Source organism: Condylura cristata, unplaced genomic scaffold (genome assembly GCF_000260355.1).
Source record: "Condylura cristata isolate star-nosed mole 26May11 unplaced genomic scaffold, ConCri1.0 scaffold00009, whole genome shotgun sequence".
Classification (NCBI taxonomy): domain Eukaryota; kingdom Metazoa; phylum Chordata; class Mammalia; order Eulipotyphla; family Talpidae; genus Condylura; species Condylura cristata.
In genome coordinates this window covers 32,768,429-32,789,675 of record NW_004567110.1, presented here as the reverse complement: position 1 = coordinate 32,789,675, position 21,247 = coordinate 32,768,429, and the positions used below count along the sequence as shown (strand labels likewise).

General features: G+C 35.0%; 1 protein-coding gene across 1 annotated transcript in view; it reads left to right on the top strand.

Moving 5' to 3' along the window:
- The window catches only part of LRRC69 (leucine rich repeat containing 69), a 60,200-nt gene that overhangs the window by 10,886 nt on the left and 28,067 nt on the right, over positions 1 to 21,247 (top strand). Inside the window, exons 2-5 of the mRNA XM_004679737.1 lie at positions 2,437 to 2,563; positions 5,209 to 5,281; positions 10,072 to 10,267; positions 13,545 to 13,616. Of these exons, the coding sequence (XP_004679794.1) occupies positions 2,437 to 2,563; positions 5,209 to 5,281; positions 10,072 to 10,267; positions 13,545 to 13,616 (468 nt within the window). The remainder of the gene's footprint in view (positions 1 to 2,436; positions 2,564 to 5,208; positions 5,282 to 10,071; positions 10,268 to 13,544; positions 13,617 to 21,247) is intronic.

Here is a 21,247-nt window from a genome sequence, read left to right as displayed (position 1 = left end):
TATGTCTCATCAGTAACTAAAAGAGATTTTTTTTCAATATTTATTTATTATTTATACATATAGAACTGGGGTATAAGCCGGAGGTGCAGGGGCGGTGAGAGCATTCACCAGAGACAGAGTGGGGAGCAGAACAGACAGATCTTCAAAGTACACAACTGAGGGGAGCAGTGGGTGGATCAGGAAAGATCTGCTGAGCCATGTGGATCACCTTTGGGGTGGGGATTGAACTCGTACTGAACTGGCCATGGCTAGCTTGCAATGCTGAGTCCTAACCCAGTTGGCCACCAGGGAGTTATTGAGTTCTTCCCTCAGTTGCTGTGAAACTTTCATTAATTGTACATGAAAGAATAAAATTACCTCCTTTTTGGAAAAGAGATTTTAAATAGTTACTGTGGTAAGCAAATAGTGGCCTCTCAAAGATGCCCACATCCTAATATAGAGGAGCAAAGCAAAATGTCAGACAAAATCAAATCAATAACAAATTAGAAAACTGTGGAATTGAGACTAGGAGATGGGGAGGAGTAGAGGGAAAACAGAGAAGAGGGGAAACAATAGAAGGTGTGGTAGAGGCCTGAGAGTGCCTGGGTGGAGAGTGTGGTAGAAGGCCTGTATCTTAAAGGCTTGATCCTATGCCTTTGAATCACATAGTGTTGTAAACCACTGTTACCACAATTAAAAAAAAATTCCCAAATTTTTAAGTTTTAGGCATTACATATATTGCCTAAAATTATATATCTTAAGTAAATATATATATATGTGTGTGTGTGTGTGTATATATATATATATATGTAATATACATAGGTAATACATATATTGCCTAAAAGGTCTTGTAATTTTTCTTGTTTTATTTTTTGAATTTTATATTCTTTATGACTCAGGTTTACTTGTATAAGTGGATTGTAAGAGTTAAAATTATTCTATTCTGCATGAGTAGCCAATTGTGCTAGCCTCTTTTTAGTAAATAAATTGTCATTCATATTGGGGGGGGAAATCCCACATTTTAATTCCCACATTTATGAATGTGTTAGAATAAATGTCAAGAGTACAGATGGAAATAAGTTTGGAAATTAGATGACTTTGTCTTTGTATTTATTTTCTTGAATTATCTTGGTGAATCAAAGTAATTATGAGGACATTTAAAGGTAGTGTCAGAATGATGTGATTTGAAAGAGACTCAGCTAGCCATTGCTGGCTTTCCGTATGAAAGGCGAAACAGAAACCAAGGAATGGGAGCAGTCACTGGTAGCTAGAAGAGGCAAGGAAACAGATTTTTCTAGTCTTCAGAAAAGAACACAGTCCTATCAACCCTTTGGTTTTAGGTTAGTGAGCTCCATTTCTAATATCTTATCTCTGGAACTGTAAGATAATAAATAGGTGGTAATTTGCTATAGCAGTAATAGGAAATCAATGCAGTCAGAGACTGGATTTCTTTTCACTAGAATGACCAAAATATTTTATTTTAGCCTCTACAAAATAATAAGGCTTCCCAGCAAATAGATATACTTTTTTGTTTCTGGATAGTGGGAATTCTCAGAAAAGGAGATATATATTCAGAAAACCTTTTGCATGAAATTTGAGGACATGAAATTTTATTGTAAGTATATCTATGCCCACTTGATATTATTAAGTGAAATCATTGACACATGTCCATGCCAAATACCACGTGACATTAAAATATAAATAATAAATTACTTCAATTTCTTAACTGTAGTGCTTAAGTAAATGTTTTATGTATTAGAAGGTACAGTTGGATTTTCAAATCAAAGAAGAGCACAGTATTTTAGAGAAGAATCATATCATTGATTTATTGGACTAGATGCTTAAGGAGGATCTTGCTCCTCTTCCTTTGTCTGATTAAGCAGGTTCATGTGGGCAGGTCTTCTGTTCCCTACCAAAGCATGTCACTAGTTTCTCTTATAAACTGCCTCACCCGTCCCTTCCACTCCCCCCACTCCCCACAGCTGTATCCATGTAATAGAACACTGATTGACAAATGAAAACATTTCCTCAGGGGTAATAATAGAGGAAGACCTCAGATCTTGGCTATATTTCTGATTTCAGAGAATTAACACCTTTGCTGAGCTCTTAATGGGTTTTAGTCCACCAGTCACAACGTTAGGATAGTATTGATTTGGTCAAGTGAGTTAAGATGAATCATTAATTGAGTTTGTAAGTACCCTTGGAATGGTTTGTAAAGCAGTGGCGTTAAAGTGCCTGGAAATTAAGATGTGCTTTCATTAACATACGTTTTTTGAAAATGGAGCTCATGTGAATTTTATTTTTAAAGATTACTTTAGGTGTATGTGAAATATTTGTTTGAGATTATGTCCAAGTTTGCACAGATTGCACAGATCTCAGCAACAGAGTTTAAATTATTTCTTTTACTATTTGAAAATGAATTGCATATGAGTCTATTAAATCTCTATGTATTTACAGTTGACAACGCTAAATCTGGGAAACAACCTTTTAACAGAAGTTCCAAAAGAAATGAAATACCTTATATCCCTGAAAAAGCTCCATTTATTTGGAAATAAGATTCATAATTTTCAGGCTGAAGCATGTGGTAAGTCATTCAAAGAGCAGTGTTATAATATTACTTTAATCCCCTATACTTAACAATTGGGGATTTCAGTGGAACGGAATTTTTTTTTTAAAGATTTATTTATTTGTGCATACAGAACTGGGGTACAGGCCAGAGACTCAGGGGTGGCGAAAGACTTCACCAGAGACAGATTGGGGAGCAGAACAGGCAGATCGACGAAGTACACTGCTGAGGGGAGCAGTGGGCGGGTCAGGAGAGGTCTGCCACGCCATGTGGTCACCTCCAGGGCAGGCGGGAATCGAACTCATGTGGAAGTGGTTTCAGTTTCTTAGTGTTGTGCTTTAACACGCTGAGCCACCAGGGAGGGCCTAGAACGGAATTTTTATACCTTCTTTTTTTTTTTTTTTTTTTTGGAATTGATGTTTACACTTTACTGTTGTAGCTAAAGAATTTTGAGGATAATGCTTTTTTTGAACTACTTTATATTTTTTCCTTTATTCAGATTTGAGAAAATAAATAGGCATCATTGTCAGTGAGATTTCCCCCTTTCCAGAATCAGGGTACATATAACTCTCAAATCTAGCAATTTTACTCTGTGCCAGTCCTTTCTAGTTGACAATAGTGACTTTTTTTCTCACATTTCCCTTAATCTAATAATCTTCCCTATTCAATATGATGTTCTTCCTAATTGATTTCAATAGAGTAGATTTCAGGACAGAGCATAGAATGAAGAGATTCAGATGACTTAAAATTTTTATGAAGTAATTCATTTGTAACATTATATAAGTTTCGGGAGTATAACATTATAGTTCTGTATGTACTTCATCATGATTATCAATAAAAGTTTAGTTACCATCTACCACTAATCTTTACCCACTTCACCTTGCAAGCCCTCTCTCCTCTGTTCTCTGTGATATTTATAGCTTCCTTTAAGGCTCTTCACAGATCTGTCCCCAGCAATAAAATAAGATATATATTATAAGTTTCTGTAAACTTTAACTCAAGGTGCTATTTATAAGCAGTGCTATCACTCCCAAGCAACATATATTAGTGGCATTATTACACGGGGCACTGAATTAGGGATATATTTAATATATAGCACAGACTTTGGTACAATCTCTTTTAAGTACTTTAAGATCATGTCGCTTGGAGAAATATTTTTCCTCACAATAAGAACTGTAACAAACATTTATGCTATGCACATTTTATATAGATAGCTACAGTTTCAGGGTCCAGTTGAAGTTTACTTAGGAAGAAAACAGTTTATGCATAAGAAGACATCAAGTTCATGCAAACAAATAGACAATACTGTTTTAGAAATTATACTAAGGGAAAAAATTTAGATAGAACTTAAGACATATAATAAGATATTAAGCAATTTAATTTGTGCTAATTTAGGGTTCTGTAAAGAAATTTGTTCTTGCCCTTAAATTTGATTTTTAGAAGATACATATAATTTGTGCATAGAGCTCCTGAGCGTCTTCAGTGGTTCTGTAAAGAAATTTGTTCTTGCCCTTAAATTTGATTTTTAGAAGATACATATAATTTGTGCATAGAGCTCCTGAATGTCTTCAGTTTCTGCTTTTCTTCATTTGGGTTGTTGAAATTTGAAAATCCAATGATTCATGTAAATAACACTGTCAGATCCAAGGGTAGAAATAATTTAGGGGCACTGAATACTGTCCAGCATGAATCATGCACTATCCCTTTTGACCAGAGCAGACTGATCAGGGCTAGATATGTGCACCAAGCTGGGTCAGTCATATTCTCTTTCTTGGGTAATATGATAGTCTAAAATAGTTTACTTGATCTGAACTCATCACATGAACGAAGGCAAAGGTTGCATGTTGATGCTTTATGGGCCAAACCTGGTTTACAAATCTATTGGTTCTGTCTGTTCTGTCTTTAAAAAAATTTGAATTAACTACCAAAATTTGCATATCAAAAGAGTTCATATTAAAGTCTGGATGGCTAGCTCTTTTTTGACTGTTTTACAGAAAAGAAAAAGAAAAAGGATTAGGCAACACTTGAGTCATATTCCTACCTATAGCTAATGCTAAGAGCAGATTGGATGGCAGTTGCCCTTTTGGAGAAAGCATGAATTCTCCAGTTCAGCACATTCCCTGCAGGGTCCACTGCTTTGCTTTGAAATATCTTGGTTCCTATGGGCACTTCAGTTTGAGAACTCTGTCCTATCTGTGAACAACAGTCAAACTCAGGATTTGTGGGCTGGTTACAAAAAAACATAGAAAAATTTTAAAAATCTGTTCAAAAAAGAAATAGGAAGTGTGTGGGGGTAAGGGGGGCCGGCGGTGGGGGGGTTGGAGTAGGAATATACTAGAAGCCGAGAGGAGCTGTAATGAGAAACTCAACTCTGTGAGCTGCAAACTTTCCCTGAGAGTACCGAGAAAATTCCTGGGTTCTTGTGCCTTTTAGTTTCTGGTTGCAGTTTGTGGTGAGGCTGGCTGGACCGTCTGTCCTCAGGCGCCATGACTTAGCTTTGTTACATTTGATAAATTCCCCCTTTTTGCTTAGGGTATTTAAGAGGTATCTGTTACCAGCAACTCAAAGATCTTTGACCAAGGCATGAAAACAAAGGTGCATAGAAAATTGGCTAAAATTTATTTCCAACACATAGCTAAAGTGACTACAATTTTTTCTAACAGATGGTTTACAAAATTTGATCCTGCTTAATCTGAACAACAATGAGCTTGCAGATATTCCTAAAGAAGTCATAAGGTAATTTTGTTTCTAGAGAGACTTTGCTTCTCCACCGCCAATTCTGCTACCCTCCATCCTCTGTTTTCAGCTCCCACCCTGGTCATCTGAATGCTAGGCCTCAAGTCCTTGTGGGATTTATACATAGCAAGGAGACATCTGAAGGGCTGAGGCAAGCCACTAATTTTAAACAGATGATCCTTAAACCCTTCAGAGAAATGAGAAACAGCATGACTTGGTAGTCTAAGTGTAAAAGTGGAGGTTTGAAACAAAGTTCTAAAGCTGATTGTGTTACTGAATTCCCAAATTTAGGATCTGGGAACTCAGTACAGAATTGGGGACATTAAACTTTATTTCATATGAGTATTACAAACCATTTTCAGCTTGATGGAAAAGGTAATATAAAAGCTAAGGATTTAAAACCAAGATGTCATTTTCATAAAAAAAAAAAAAGCACTCCACATTTTATTATCATTAACAACAACCAAAAAAACCCTGTTTTTCCTTATCCTGCACATCTGCACAGCTGGGCTGCTGTTACTGTGCCTTTCTGGAGCCAGCTGAAGGCCTTGTCCTTTTGCAGGCAAAACACCCTCTTGGGCTTTTCCTCTGACAGATGGAGAGAGAGAAGCCTACTCGGATTTACTTTGGAGATTCACTTTATTGCCTGTTGAACAGAAACAGATGTATTACAAAGTAGGAGCATCCATATTTTTAGAGGAGGATACAAAACTATGAACAGTCCTCAACAAAGGGCTTTCTGCAGCACCTCGAGTGTACTTTAGTTCACTTTTCTATATCTCTAGCTAATCTATTGTGATTCCCAAACAGAGTTTTTGCAGAGAAAGTGGTGTTTTAAGTTGAGCAACTACATAAAATTTTAGTTGATCTAATTTCTATAGAAGGGGAATATGACAATGTTGTTGCTTTCATTTTCATATATTCAACTTATCAATTGATTTGTCTATTGGGAATAGAATGAAAAAAAGGGCTCCTTGGCTCATCCAGAAACTAGATTCAGGTGTTATCTTTGTGAAACTAGCCTTAGGACCCTGGCAAGTAATTTAACTGCCCTGGGCCTTAATTTTTTCATCATCAAAGGGAGAACTTTAACTAGGTGAATTTTAAAGTTCTTGCAACTAAAGCACATTATGATTTCACAACGTAGTAAACTTATCTCTGTTGGAACGCAAGGCACAATATAGAAGTAACCAGCTAAATCTAAGGTGTTATGTTAGAAAAGTGAATGAAAACTTTTACTGAAATAAATGTAAGAGGGCAAAATATACAGGTGCATGCTATTTTTTTCAGCTAATTCTGGCTATGCTCTAGATGGTAGCTTATTGGTTGCCTCCCAAGCAGATTTCATTTTCTAATCCAGCAATATTTCTTCATCTATCTTATTGTCTTCATCTGTAAAGTGAGCATAATATAAGTGCCTACTTTATAGGGTTTTTTGTTAGTTAATACTTCATGAAAGATATTTAAGTTTGAGCCTGGGATGTAATAAATACTCAAGGGATGCATGCTTTTGTAATTAATGGTGGTTATTTTTTTCTTCTGTTTCTCATAGTAATACCTTTCTAAATGTCCGTGATATCGTTGTTCAGATGGAGTTAATTAAAATAATGATTATATCAATGCTTAGTGAAGAAACCTCTCCATCCTATTCTCCACTGGACCTATTACACCCAATTTTACTTTATTTTTTAAGATTTATTTATTTATGCATGAAGGAACTGGGGTGTACACCAGAGGCATGGAGGTAAGAGGTTTTCACCAGTGTCAGAGTGGGGAGCAGAACAGGTGGATCCAGTGTGTTTCGCTAAGGGGAGGAGTGGGTGAGACAGGAGAGGTCTGTCAGGCCCCTGGCTGGGCTTGAACCCAGGCTGCCATGGTGATAGTGATGAGACTTACCCACTAGGCTGCCAGGGAGGACCCCAGTTTTACTCTTTTTGCATGGGGTTGTCCTTTGGCTTTGTAATACTCTGCAAATTACTTTGTCCACATTTTACTGAGAAATGTGGGTTCGTTTACTCCACTGTCTCCTGCCTTAAGCAGACCTTTTCCCTCATTCCCACTTCTTTCCTTTACAACCAAACTTCTCTAAAGTGCCACCTGTCTAGAGTCTTTCTTCCCTGCTCAGCCCCTTAAAGTACTCTTTTTCCTGCTCCATTCAAATGACTTGTTTTCAATGGCCACTAATGTCCTTCAGGTAACCAAATCTAATGACATCTCCTCTCTGCTGAATAAAAATTGTATGAAAATTATAATGCTCAATTCAAAGAGCTTTGACAGTTGTACACACAATAAGGTATTTAACATGCCCTTCAATCCATTTTTTTCTATTAACTTTTGAGTCAATTCTTACCCCTCAGAGGCAAACATTATTCTGATACCTATCTTTACAAACTAGTTTTACTTGTTTTAGAACTAAATAAATTATACATTATGTGTGTGTGCCCTTTTGTTTGTATCTTCTTTTGTTCAGCATATATTTTTTGAGATTTGCCTTATTGCATTTGTCAATAGTTTATTGTCTTTTGTTTATCCCCAGTAACATTTCATCATGTGAATATGACATAAGTTATTTTCTCTGGTTTATGTTATTGTTCCCTATTTGGGACCATAATGAATTAAGCTATTATAAATATTCTTGTATAAGCCTTTTTGTGGATTCATGCTTAATTTATTTTGCATTTCAATTCCTAGGAGTCAGTTGTTGAGTTATAGAATAAGAAAGTAGGTATATACATTAATGTATAAGGAACTGCTAATAGTTTTGCAAAATGGTTATACCATTTTACATTCTCACGGTTTTAAAAATTTTAACCATTATAGTGTGTCTGAATTCACATTTCACTGTAGTTTTAGTTTTCTCTTCCCTGCTATCTAATTTACATGAAGCACTTTTTCATGTTCTTATTCATCATTTATAGATTTTTAAAACAAGATCTATACCTTCTTTATACCATCTTTACCTTCTAAATGGCTAATTTAGATAAGTTATTAACTGTTTCTGATTCCTTGTTTTAGGCGTGTACTGATTGTTAAAATTAATGTGCAAGTCCATAAGTAGAGAATGGTAGTGTTAATTTCTTTTTGTTATTTATTTAAAATGTTAATATAGCCTTAGATTATTATAACAGGCCCTCCTGTTGCCCTTATTTTTATAAGTTCTATCATTGAGGGCCAAATTGAAAATTTCAAGTCCTCCAAAAGTCTTGTGATATACCTCAGGTACTATATGAAGTACTTTTTCATTCAAATTTCTAATTTGAATTGTAGATTCAAATTTCCTTAATCCTTTTCTCTCTGATGGCATTTTCTCTCCTCATTTTATGTGTTTTATGTCCTATATCCTTCTAGATCATGGCATGCAGAAGGGGGCAGAAATTGTGGCTGATCCATCTTAGCATTTTCCATAGCAACTAGATTGCTCTATCTTTCATATTAGGCTCTAGATCTACATATTTGTGTCTACACCTGTAACTACCTATATCTATATATGGTGTGATTGTTTATGCATATGACTTCCTTTGTTTTCTGATTTCTTCAATATGGACAATGTATCCATACAAGGAATAAAAATAGCTATTTCCCTTGAATTTAGGTTTTGGTTACCTAAAATACTTTATTATAAGGCACCTTATAAGTTAATTACAACAAACATTTTTTATGCTCAAATGATCAACAGTTATGAACACTGGACTGAAGTAGGACTCAGATGGTCTCCATCCCTTATTAGGGAAATGCAAATTTCCCTAGAAATTTAAAGACTGGCACATAGGAAAAGACCAGAAATAAGGCAAGGGTGTGGAGAAAAGGGAACCCTCTTAACACTGCTGGTGGGAATGCTGACTGGTCCAGACCATATGGAAAGCAGTAAGAGGTGTCTGGTAACATTAAGCAGGGATCTGCCATATAATTCAACAATTCTACTCCTAGGCATTTACCTTCCTTCCCAAGTTAAAAAATACTAATTCCATAGGAAACTTGCACTCCTGTCTTTACTGCAGTGCTATTTGCTATATTAAATTATGGAAATGACTTAAGGTGCCCACAAACAGATGAGTGATCAAAAAAAAAAAAAAAGATCAAAGAAGATAAACTCATGCAGCAGCATGGATTGAGCTGAAAGAGATAATGGTAAGTGTAATAAGTCAAAAGGAGAAAGATGAATACAGATGGTGTCACGAGTATGTGGAATATAGAGAAACCAAAGTAAGAGTCCGATAAAGCCAATTTAAAAACTTTTGAAAGTCAATTACAGAACCGAAGCATGGGGACACAGAGTACATACACATCGGGGAGGAAGCATGATGATATATGGTGGTGGGCTCTGTGTGATTTGGTGGTGGCTGTACCACGTTGGTAATACCTGATGGGGGTATTCTAATATTTTTTGAACTGAAAATTAATTAATAAAAGATTAAGATGGGCTATAAAATAAATTGACACATTACTATTTTTTTTAAAGATTTATTTATTTATTCGTACAGAACTGGGGTACTGGCCAGCGGAGGGTGGGATGAGCCACCAGAGACAGAGTGAGTTGCAGAACAGGCCGACTGACAAAGTACACTGCTGAGGGGAGCAGGGGGCGGGTCAGGAGAGGTCTGCCAAGCCATGTGGATCTCCTCCGGGGCAGGAGGGGATCGAACTCATGCGGAATTGGCTTGAGCTTCTTAGTGATGTGCTTTAACCTGCTGCGCCACCAGGGAGGGCCGACACATTACTTTTTATAAGTGGTGTCTGTGTAATGGGCCTTCTTAATCTTGTGAGTTTCATTTCTAAACTTTATTTTTTAGGTTAAAGAGCCTTAGATGTTTGAGTATAAATCATAACCAGCTAGCCAACATTCCTAGAGAACTTTGTTTCCTTAAGAATCTTTCTGAAGTTCAGCTTAACTACAATCATATTGTCTGCCTACCTAAAGAGATTAAGTTAATGAAGAAGCTTGAGAGACTTCATCTGGCCAGAAACAATATTGAAGTTTTACCAGAGGTAAGCAAAACATGGAGTCAAATTTTCATTTTTAGGCAAGAGATAATTATAACATGGATAATTATAGAATAAATGTCAGCATCCAGTACAAGCCTATCACTTGTGTTTCCTTAGATTAGATGTATTCAGTACCCAAGTTAACAAATAAAATACAGGTACACACTTAGATTTGGGTATTAGATATGCAATGAATTGTTTTTTAGTAGATGTATATCCCAAATACTGCATTGTACTAGATTTACTGTATACATTCATTATTTAACTTTAAATGAACCCCTCATACTTTATGTGACACCCCCCAATATTACCTCAATTAACAATAAACAAATCAGTTATTTTAAAATTACTTAAAAATCCTGAATTTCATAAATAAGAAAATATCTTGATTACAGACTAAATCTATGAAAACTCCTTTATTTGAGAAAAAAACAGTAACAAGATTATTGTCATAATGCATGCTATTATTTAGTGTTGTAATGGCTCTGTGATGAAGCTCTACTTATTCCCATTTTAAAAATAAGGAACAGATAGGTTATGTAACTTGTATACAATTTGCAAAGCAGAGAGAAGGGGCTCAAATCCAAAAAAAAAAAATGATTAAAATTTAGTCTATCACTTATCTTTTTGGTCTGCATCATAAATGATGAAGCAGTATATAAAATACTCATTTTAAGAAATAATGATCAAATCATTAATCATTTTTTGGTATGCTGTAAATTATAGATACTCTGTACAGGCATATGTGTACATATCTGGTTTCTAGTAGATCAAATACTTAATTTTGTATCTCTAAAGGAATCTTGACTGTAAGCAAATAATCCATTGAGGAAAGAATGGACCTGATACTTATAAAATGCATTTTTTAAAAGAACTTTCTCCCAATTTCATTGAGCTATACTTGGTATACGAAAGCTATTCATAATTGATGTATATAGTTTTGGAGTTTGAACATATGCATACATTCATATTTCCATTTCCACTGTCAAATATTCCCTCATGTCCTTTTTTTTTAAATAAATAGGAAACCTTAATGTGAGATTTATTCTGTAAATCATTTTACATACAAAGCCTTGTTATATATATGCACTATATTGAACGGCAGATTTCTGGAACACACTAATCTTGTATAACTGTCACATTAAATCCGTTGGATCTCTCCCTACCCTTAGTAACCCCACCCCACTGTTTACTTTTATAGGTTTGGCATTTTTATATGCTTCCTATTAGGGTGATATTTGTTTTTCTATGACTGACTTACTCACTTATCATAAAGTCTCGCAGTTTCATCTGTGTTGTCTCAAATAGCAGTTTTTTTCTTTTTAAAGACTGGATAATATTCCATTACAACCCAATTTCTTTATTCATTCATCCATCATTAGACACTTAAGTTGTTTCCATATATTGCCTATTGTGAGTTATGCTGCAATGAACATGACTGTGCAAATATCTTTTTGAGATTTCTTTGGATACATACCCAGAAGTAGGATTGCAGGATAAGATGGTAGTTCTGTTTTTAATTTTTTGAAGAATCTCTATTGGTCTTACCATAGCAGCCAATTTACCGTCCACAGGCAGTGGGAACTCATAGTTGTTAACTTCTTATTAGTTTGATAATAGTCCTTTTGATAGGTGTGAATTGATAGCTCACTGTGGTTTTGATTTGCATTTCTATGATGATTAATGATGTGAAACACCTTTGTGTAATTTGGAAAATGTCAATGTCTTTCACCAGTTGTTTAATTGCATCATTGTTTCTTCAAGGATAGGAATATGTAGGCCAAGGAGATGGACTTTGGGTAGTAAACATGTCTTTGTGTTGAAGTTGTGAAATTGGGAGAATTTATTTAACTTTAGAACTGCTGGAATCCATGTTGCCAGTCTTTGGGAGAGCCTGACTTTCATGATGTCATCACAAGAGAAGGGGAAGACATTATTGATTACCTACAACCAACCATACTCAATACCAGTATGTTTTGTTTATTTTCTTGTAGCTAACTTAGCAATCAGGAAAATATCATGGTAATAAAAGACCAAAAAGATAAGTGATAGACTTAAGAGGATCATATATTTTAGATGGCAGATTCCCATTTAAGGTCTGCCCAGCTGTAGGGGGTGAGGACTGCAGAGAGCCTCCATCTGTTAGCTTGATGGAAATGTGTTCGGTTATAGAGAACTTTGTTCCTTGCTCAAGGTCACTCTAAGAGCATTCCATATTCTTTGATCAATCAAGGAATAGAATAGGTATGAAGAGAAAATTCCATCCTTTCTGCCTAGTGGAGAACATCTTGGAATGACAGTGCTCACTCTAGAACACCCACTTAGTTGAATAAAACTATTTTTCAAGAATAGATCCCTAAGAAACATCTACTATGCCAAACTCCATCTCATTATCTACAAATTTGGAATGATATGTGAGAAGATAAAGAAGAAAAGACAGTTGTCATGACTGAAGAGAGCCATATCATTTTGATTTTCGAAATAAAAATGTCATTTCAAAAACATCTCTGCAAATGGTGGGACGCATTCATCAAGTCAGACTTTCAGTTTTCTTTTTAAAATATGTTTATGTTTCTAATTAAAAAAATTCTACAATCTTTGCATGCTAATAGAAATATCAGAACCCAGATGTACCATAACAGTCATATGGTTACTATGGTAATATAATGTTACATTGGGCATAGAGATGAAAAGTGACAGGTTTTATTTCTTTTATAAGGAAAGAGTTATGTTAGCACAGTGTTAAGCAAAAGGTAGATGCCAAAAAAAATTGCTGGTTGAATTGTCCATAGAGACAGCTTTCCAGGAATACATCTGTTTCTGTTTTTTTAAAGGTTCTTTCTATTTTACTTATGGTGATGTCAACTAAGAGCTCTCTATATATTAGATTCCTTAGTATGCACTTTCTGGTTAATAATTCATTTAATATATTTAGTAACCACATTGAAGTAGGGGCTTCCATTAGCATTTCCATTTTGTAAATTAAAACATGGTATCAAGGAATTAAGAAATTGATTCAGACTTATATCATAAGTGCCAGATGTAAGATTGGAACTTAAAAGTCTAAATCTTGGTGGCCAGTTATGCAGTCAGAGTGGTCAGAAGAAATTTAGAACTCAGAATCTGGCAATACTGGGCACAGAAATTGCCTTTGGGAGGGTGTACTAAAGAACTGATCGCCTAATTAGGAAATATTTTTTAAGTTTGAATTTAAAAGAAATATTTTAGATTCTCCATATTAGATTTAAAAAAAATCTCCCTCTTTTGTTTTCTGACACAGGAAATTTGTGATCTTAAAAACCTAAGATTCCTAGACATAGCTGGAAATATTATTCAGATATTTCCACCAAGAGTAAGTAGAGTTAACCTCCATTATAAATGAAAAAATGTTGGTATTAGAGCAATATGGGCAGACAGTAAAACCTGTAGTAGTTGGAATCTTGAATTATACAAATGACTCAAAGATTTGCTGTTCTAAAATTTCAAAACCTGTTTCCTTCTGTTCATTTCTTTGTGGTTTATGCATGCTGAACTTGTTTGAGCTAAGTGAATTCTGTTTGTTCTCAGAACTATTTTAATTTATTAGTTAGGGTTAAATGTTTTTTTTTGGAATTACACACTACTTTTGGTCACCTCAAACTTTGTGAAAATATTACTTTCCAGAGCATAAATTGTTATCCATTGTAATTAATCCAAAGGTGATACTTCTATTAGTTGTTTTTAAGCCATAAACAGTGACAGGTGTACTTTATATTTGGGAATAAATTTGATCTTGTTTATATAAGCAACTTATAACTTTGGCAAATATAATTACTCATATTGTATTTTTATATCTTTACGAACATGTGACCATATGCAAAGTAATAATTAGGAGCCCATCCACCTAGAAGACATTTGATTAAAATTTGTTGATCCATCAATTGATTTTTCTGACTTACCTATTTTAAATTAAGATTTCATTCTTTTTACCCCCTAGGAAATTCTTTGACAATGAAGATAATTCACTATGAAAATAAATAAATAAATAAAGCTTTTTTATTGTGGCATAAAATATGACATTTTTTTAATCTATTTTTTACATCATTATTTTGTGCATTCTTCCATTTTGGTTATAAACCCTGTGGACATTCCCCCACCAATTGACCCATGTGCCATCACCATAGTCCCGTGCACTCTTTCCACCCCAGTTTTGACCCTATTCCCCTCTGTACCTCTGTAAAATGTCTCTGGTTTATAGTTGTTCATTGTTTTACATTTTTACTTTATTACAATTGCTTTTTTTTTTTTACTATCTCTAAATCTACAGTTCCATGGCACTAAATAAATTCATGTTGCTCTACAAATATTGAAAAATACTTATTTTAAAACTGAAAATTTGCACACATTACCCATTAACTCTCAATTCCTCCTCTTTCCCTGCCCTCCAGAACCTTGCAACCATCATTGAATTTCTTGTTTCTATAAATTTAACTACTTTTTGCACCTCCTAGAAGTATGCTCACAATGTTAGTCTTTGTCTGCTGGCTTTACTGAAACAAACCAGCAACAATGTGAAGAACTTGTTCTGAAAACTTATTTTTCTTAAAGTTTTCCAAACACATAAAAAATAAAGAGCAAAAGGAACTCCATTTTCTGAAGGCTCTAACTTTTAGTCTGATAAAGTGGGGAGCAGAACAAGCAGATGGACTGAAATACTGCTGAGGGGAGCAGTGTGTGAGACAGGAGAGGGCTGCCACACCATGTGGGTCACCTACCTCTCTTCCACTGCAGTATCTCTGGATAACTTCATTGTGCTGTGCTTTAAGCCCTTGGGCCACTGGGGAGGGCCCTGACTTGGGGCAGTCTTGAGGGCAGTCTTAAAATTCAAAGATTCGAAAATTTACTCTGCAGAAGTGTCTTAGTTATTGTCTCACAATTATTTTTTTTTAGACAATTGGCATTTTTACTTAAGAGTGTTTTCTGTTTTTTAAAGATCTATTTATTTATTGTGTAGAAGAACTGGGGTGCAGGCCACAGGTATAATCAGGTAAGGGGACTCACCAGAGATAGAGTGGGGAGCAGAAAAGTAGATCTACTAAAATACACTGCTGGAGTTGGGGGGGGGAGCAGTGGGTGAAACAGGGGAGGTCTGCTGCACTATGTGGGTCAGCTAAGTGGCCTGGGATGGAACTCATGCTGCCATGACTGAGGACAGCTTCACAGTGCTGAGACTTAGCCCTGTGCCACTAGAGAGGCCCAAGACTGTTTTTTATTTTATGGCCCAACCTTTCCTTTGCTATTTAGAAATGCAATCATTTCACATTAGTATGTATATTTTTTATTCATTTGACTTTTGGTTATTTGTAGCTGAATTTTCACCAGGACTTTTGAATAAAATGTCCATTGAATGGAGACTTGCAGTAAGACTATGGTATTATTACAGTCATTTCATACGTGCTCAATCAGAAGCTTCTGGATTATTTAGAAAAATGTTACGAGCACACAATGAATTAGCTATTTCTAGAAATGTTGTTGGTACTTTTATTACCATATAGTCTGATCTAGTACATTGAGACTCTAGTTTCGTTCTTGCTTCTTTTTCTTCCCTTGATTTAAAGTTTTTGGTTACTAATTGTATTCTCAAGATTTTAAGCAAAAAAGAAATATGAAATAATAACGAAAGCCTCCATTCTAGGCTTTAAATATAAGTTTTCAAGAAAATTATGTTAAGGCATTTTTTGGTTACATTAGACCATATCTGGATTGGTATCATATTTAATTTCCCAGTGTGACTTTTCTTTTTAAAGAAATGCCATTTACTCACACTGCTTTTTCACAAGAAAATAATAATCACTAGATGAGAGATACTTCTGTTTATTATTGTTGCAGATACCAAAAAGAAAGCTCAGAGTGTTATTTTAAAAAGATATAAAATAGAAACTTGATGGGTTCCCTACTTTCTTCCATCTCCCCTCCCCCACAAGAAAACAACTAGCAAGTTCCATCATGCATTCAGGCATTTGGGAGACAGTTGTAGGGTGGATTAACAGAATTACTGTTAATTTTCTTGAGTGTGAAAAGCTTGTCACAGTTATATAGGAAAATATTTTATTCTTTTCTGTAAAATGAACATTTTAAGTATTTTTCAAATGTCTAATCTCAACTGCTATTTGTAAACTCAAATAGAGTTAGGTATAGTAATAATGTATTTTATTGAAAATGAAGAGAATTAATTTGTGTTTTTGGGGAGAAAAGGAATGTAAATATATACTTGTATTAAATATAGTGGTCTAAATAATGTTAAATTACAGACATAGGCAATTATAGAATATTGTATTAATTAAGTAAACATGATCAGAAATGTTTAGAAAGGTGGCCTCTCTCATCTATATTGTTTAATTTCCCACTCTTTAATCCTGTAAATTACCTGAATAATGGTGACTATTACAGGTTCACAATGACATTAGTTGGACTTTGAATTTATCTTTTCTTAACCACCTATTTAAACATAATGTTTTTGTTCTTAGTATGGACAAGGTTTAAAATGGTCTACTCCAAAAAAAAAAAAAAAAGAAAGAAAGAAAAAAAGTGGATGTCTGCTCCAAACCAAGTTTCATTTGCCGTTCTTGTCAAAAGTGTAGTTCTTCTTTGTACAATTGTTCTAAGTATAATTGTTGTGACATGAATCACTGACCCAAACTCAAGGTAGCTCTAAGACTCCCCAGAGTCATATAATTTGCTTCTATTAATTTATCTTGTACTGTTAAAAATCTTGTTTTCTTTGTTTTAAGACATGTCTTTTTCTGTCAGTGTAGTTGCTATTTGGATAACACTAAAAAATAAGGATTATAACATAAAATAAACCAAACTACCCAAAATAAAATAAAAAAAGAGATAATATTCCAATAATATTATTTGAAATAATAATAATCCAAATTTGAGAGAATCAGAAAATTTTGCTACTTCCTTTCCTCATCACTATGAAAAAAGAAAAGTGCAATCCAAATAATCAAAAGGTGGCTGGTAGTAGAAAAATTAGTAGAGACAAAATAAAACTCTGTGACTGATTTCTTAATCTGACCTATCATAATAACTAGAGGAAATTCACTGTGACTCCAATACCATTATTTGATATCTAATTTTTATCTAAGATATGTCAAAATAACTCATTTTAATAGTTTGCAATGTGTCCTATGCATCTTGGATGAGTAGGAATTATTAAGGTTTAAGGTAACTGTTTTCTGTCTGTCCACTTAGTTAGCTTTCTTTTTTTCATATATAATTTTTATATAAATAACACTTTTGACTGTAGAAGTAACTTACTTATTGTACAAAGTCTGGTAAGTAAATATGTGTATAAATTAGCCTTGGATTTTGAATTTCTTAACCTTTGAGGAAAAGGATGGTGTGAAATCAAATGTCTTTTACTTGCATCTTGTCTCGGGCTTCTAGCCCTTCTGAAGCAGGGCTGTTGGTAGAGAGTGGCCCTTATGGAAACACTGCCAGTTGTCCAGATAGTGCAGCAAGCAATGAAGCTTGTCTGAATGGATTTTCGAAGACTGCTATTATAAGGCACCGCAAACTGGTACTTCAAAGAGCAAGTCTGTATTTTCCCTTCTGGTGAGGACACTAAGCCTGGCAGGAGAGTTGTCCTGATTCAACATGTCCTCTGTTTACCTAATTATATCTGCAAAGACACTCCAAATAAGGTCCCATTCTGAGATTCCAGGAAGGGATGAAATCTGGAGGGATGCTGTATAAGCCATTATACTTGGGTATGTATGAAACAGTAAGTTTTAGAACTCTTTTATGATACTCAGATGCTACTTAGTCTCAGCATTTCTCTATATAATAGATGAAATTCCCTGTGTGAGGGTTATATGACAATTCAATTAAAAAATTTGTTTGGGCCCTTTCTGATGGTGCAAGTCTTAAAGCGCAGCACTATGAAGCTATCCGTAGCCACTGCAGAACGAGTTCAATCCCTCGCCAGGGAGGTGACCCACATGGCGTGGCAGACCTTTTCTGTCTTGCCCACTTGGAAAGAAGAGGGTGGCTAGTAGGTGATGATTTCATTATTAAGCTCGAAATATGAATGAGGAAAGTGACTGTATATCATTATAACATTAAACAATAAGAAAAAATCCCCACCTTATTGTTGTTATATACTGCATAAGAACCTTGGGTTAGAGATTATGATGGGGTGTTAGGGAGGAAAGGGTTACCTTTCTCTCTGTAAATTCTAAAATAAATGCTAGAGAACAGTTTGTGATGTAGTTGTGATTCAGCCTTTTACAGGGTGAAAAGTAAGTTACTGAGTTTTTGTTTCCTTGAAACAATTTACACTTAGTTTTTTTATCTTTTATACAAAGACCTTCTTTCCCTGGCTCTTTTTTTCCTCAGGAGTCCAGTTGTTTTTCATACTGCAATTATTTGAAGAAAAGGCTGACCTGACATAAGAAGTAAAGGTTTTAATGATCCTTACCAGAGGGCATGATGACGTTTATCTCTGAAGTGAAGTTTATAACAAAACATCATGTACAAAACCTTTTTAGGGCAGAAAACTTGCTATTACAAGTAACATTCCTGATCAGAATCCCCCTTAGCAATCTAACCAAACCCCTGAACTGTTACCATTTCTCTTTGGGTTGAGAAATGGCTGTAAAAGTTATCTTTCTGACACAATACTCTGAACATATTTAGCAATTTGAAGAGGTACAAAAATAATTTTTATCATTTGAGCTTTGATACAGAATAGCCCTTTGAAGAAGACAGATTCACTATTATCATTCCTCTTTGGGCCTGAGAGTATTGAGACTCTAGAGAAGTAATGTACCTAGAGCAGTAGCCCTCAAACTTTAATTTATATTAGGGTTCCTTATATGTTAAAACCCAAATGGTTGGACTCCCTCCCTAGACTTTCTGATACATTAGGTTGGGGAACCCAGGAATTTGCTTTTCTGTTAAGTTCTAAGGTAGTGTGAACTCTTAGAATGGTGGTAGAGATTAGACTTGCTTTCAAGATTAGTGACTACAAGCCCAGAACTCCTGCCATTTTAGAACCTTTGCCTCTAAGAGAAAATTGTACTGTGGAATCTATTTGTTTCAGAAGTGACAGGTTGAGATGTTCTCTGCTAAGCTACATCAATAAATAAAACATTTCTTACATCTCACTGGGAGTTTGGGTTCTGAGAATTTCCCTTCGTCCTTGGCTAACATGATACACAATGAACATTCCTTGAATGATAGAATTCTTATATATGCTGTAAAAGAGAAACTAGGGTTTTTGAATGATAGAATTCTTATATATGCTGTAAAAGAGAAACTAGGGCTTTGTTAGTGAACACAAGCAATGTTTTAAAATTTGGAGGCTGAGTTTTGTGTGTTACTCCTCTTCAGCCACACCATGGATGCATTTGGTGTGTATATGCCATTGGCACAAATTCTTACTTATTCATCAGCCACCTTAAACCTTGGAAAGACTTTTGGCATATGATTTCAGACACCAAGTTTCATTTGGGAAAAGTTTGTGAGGCCAAATCTTCACCATGTAACTTCATCTTTGACTTTTGTCTTTATAAAAGTTCCTGATTTACATGAGATACTTATTTATAGTTTGGAAGTGAAACTCAGATTTAGCTAAAACGTTTATAAGGACACATATACATCTGGCAATGTTTGAGAAAGTACATTGCTAAGACTAGATATTGAAGAAATGTATTTAAAAAGATGTAAATCATAAGCAATGCTTGACTTTTCAGTTGTTTTCTTCCACCTTTAAATTTATGATAGTAACATTAATTGGAATTTGCATAAACCAATGCTGTGTCAGAGTTAAGAATCTTAAATATTTTTATGCCTTTCAGGTTTGTAGGTATATGAAGTTTTTATTAGGAAAAACAGTATAAGGAGGGAAAAATGTTGTGCACTGCTGAGTCATAAGAATGGTTATACTTGACTGTTTATGGGGGATAATAGTATAGTACCTACTGTGTTTTGTTAGTGCCCCCTTTTTTCCTTAAAGAATTCTTCAGAATTATTATAAATCAAATTTGAGATGAGTACAACATCGTCCCTTTTTATCATATGAGAAACAAAGGAGAAAAAAGTAAGCAATTTTCCCAGAGAGCAGAAAATTTGAGGCCACTGTTCCCAAACAAAAATTAAATATGCCTAGTTTAGCAATGTACCAGTTGTGTGACCTTGAGCACATAACTCAATTACTCTATATCTTGTTTTTTCTCCAGTAAGTTGAGGATATTAATAACATATCACTACACGCTTGGGAAATATCTGACACAGCAGTTGGTGCTCAGCCAGCATCGAATGAATGATCAAATGAGATAATGTACACAAATTCTTCAGTTGAAGTCACATTGCATGATAACATTATATAAGTTTCCGGTGTGCACAAGGAACCAGTCTGTGTCTACTATTACATTAAGTTCATGCTACACATCCAGTTCTATCCTTCACTGTACCAGAGTCCCCTCTTTTCCCAATTTACCCAGCACTTTCCACCCTCCCTTTTGGTATCTACTAACTGATCTTCTGGACCCAAAATTTTTGCTTGATTTATTTCATCTGTTTGTTTTCTCTATATACCACTTGTGAATGGAATCATACAGTGTTTGCTTTTTTTCTACTAGTGCTGGCCACATGATAGACATAAGAGGCAGCTATCTTTTCATTTTAAAGTTTGGTCTGAACTAATTGTCACTCAATCCATCCTAATGCAGAGGTGTCTATAGGGTTTCAAGACCAGCAAGTACCTATGTGACTCTAAATTGCAGTTATTTGTAGCCACCCACCTGTATGTACATATAGGTATGAAAGAGCAGAGGTCGAGTCTCTTTTGTTCTCCTGTTCCCCATGGTCTGTCTGTCTGATCAGCTGTTCCAGCTCATTTTGCTCTACGGACCCATTCACGTTTTTACAGTCTCAGTGAGACAGTAAAACAGAACTAATAAATTAATTCCCTTAAGGGAGGAGGTGTCCCCATTT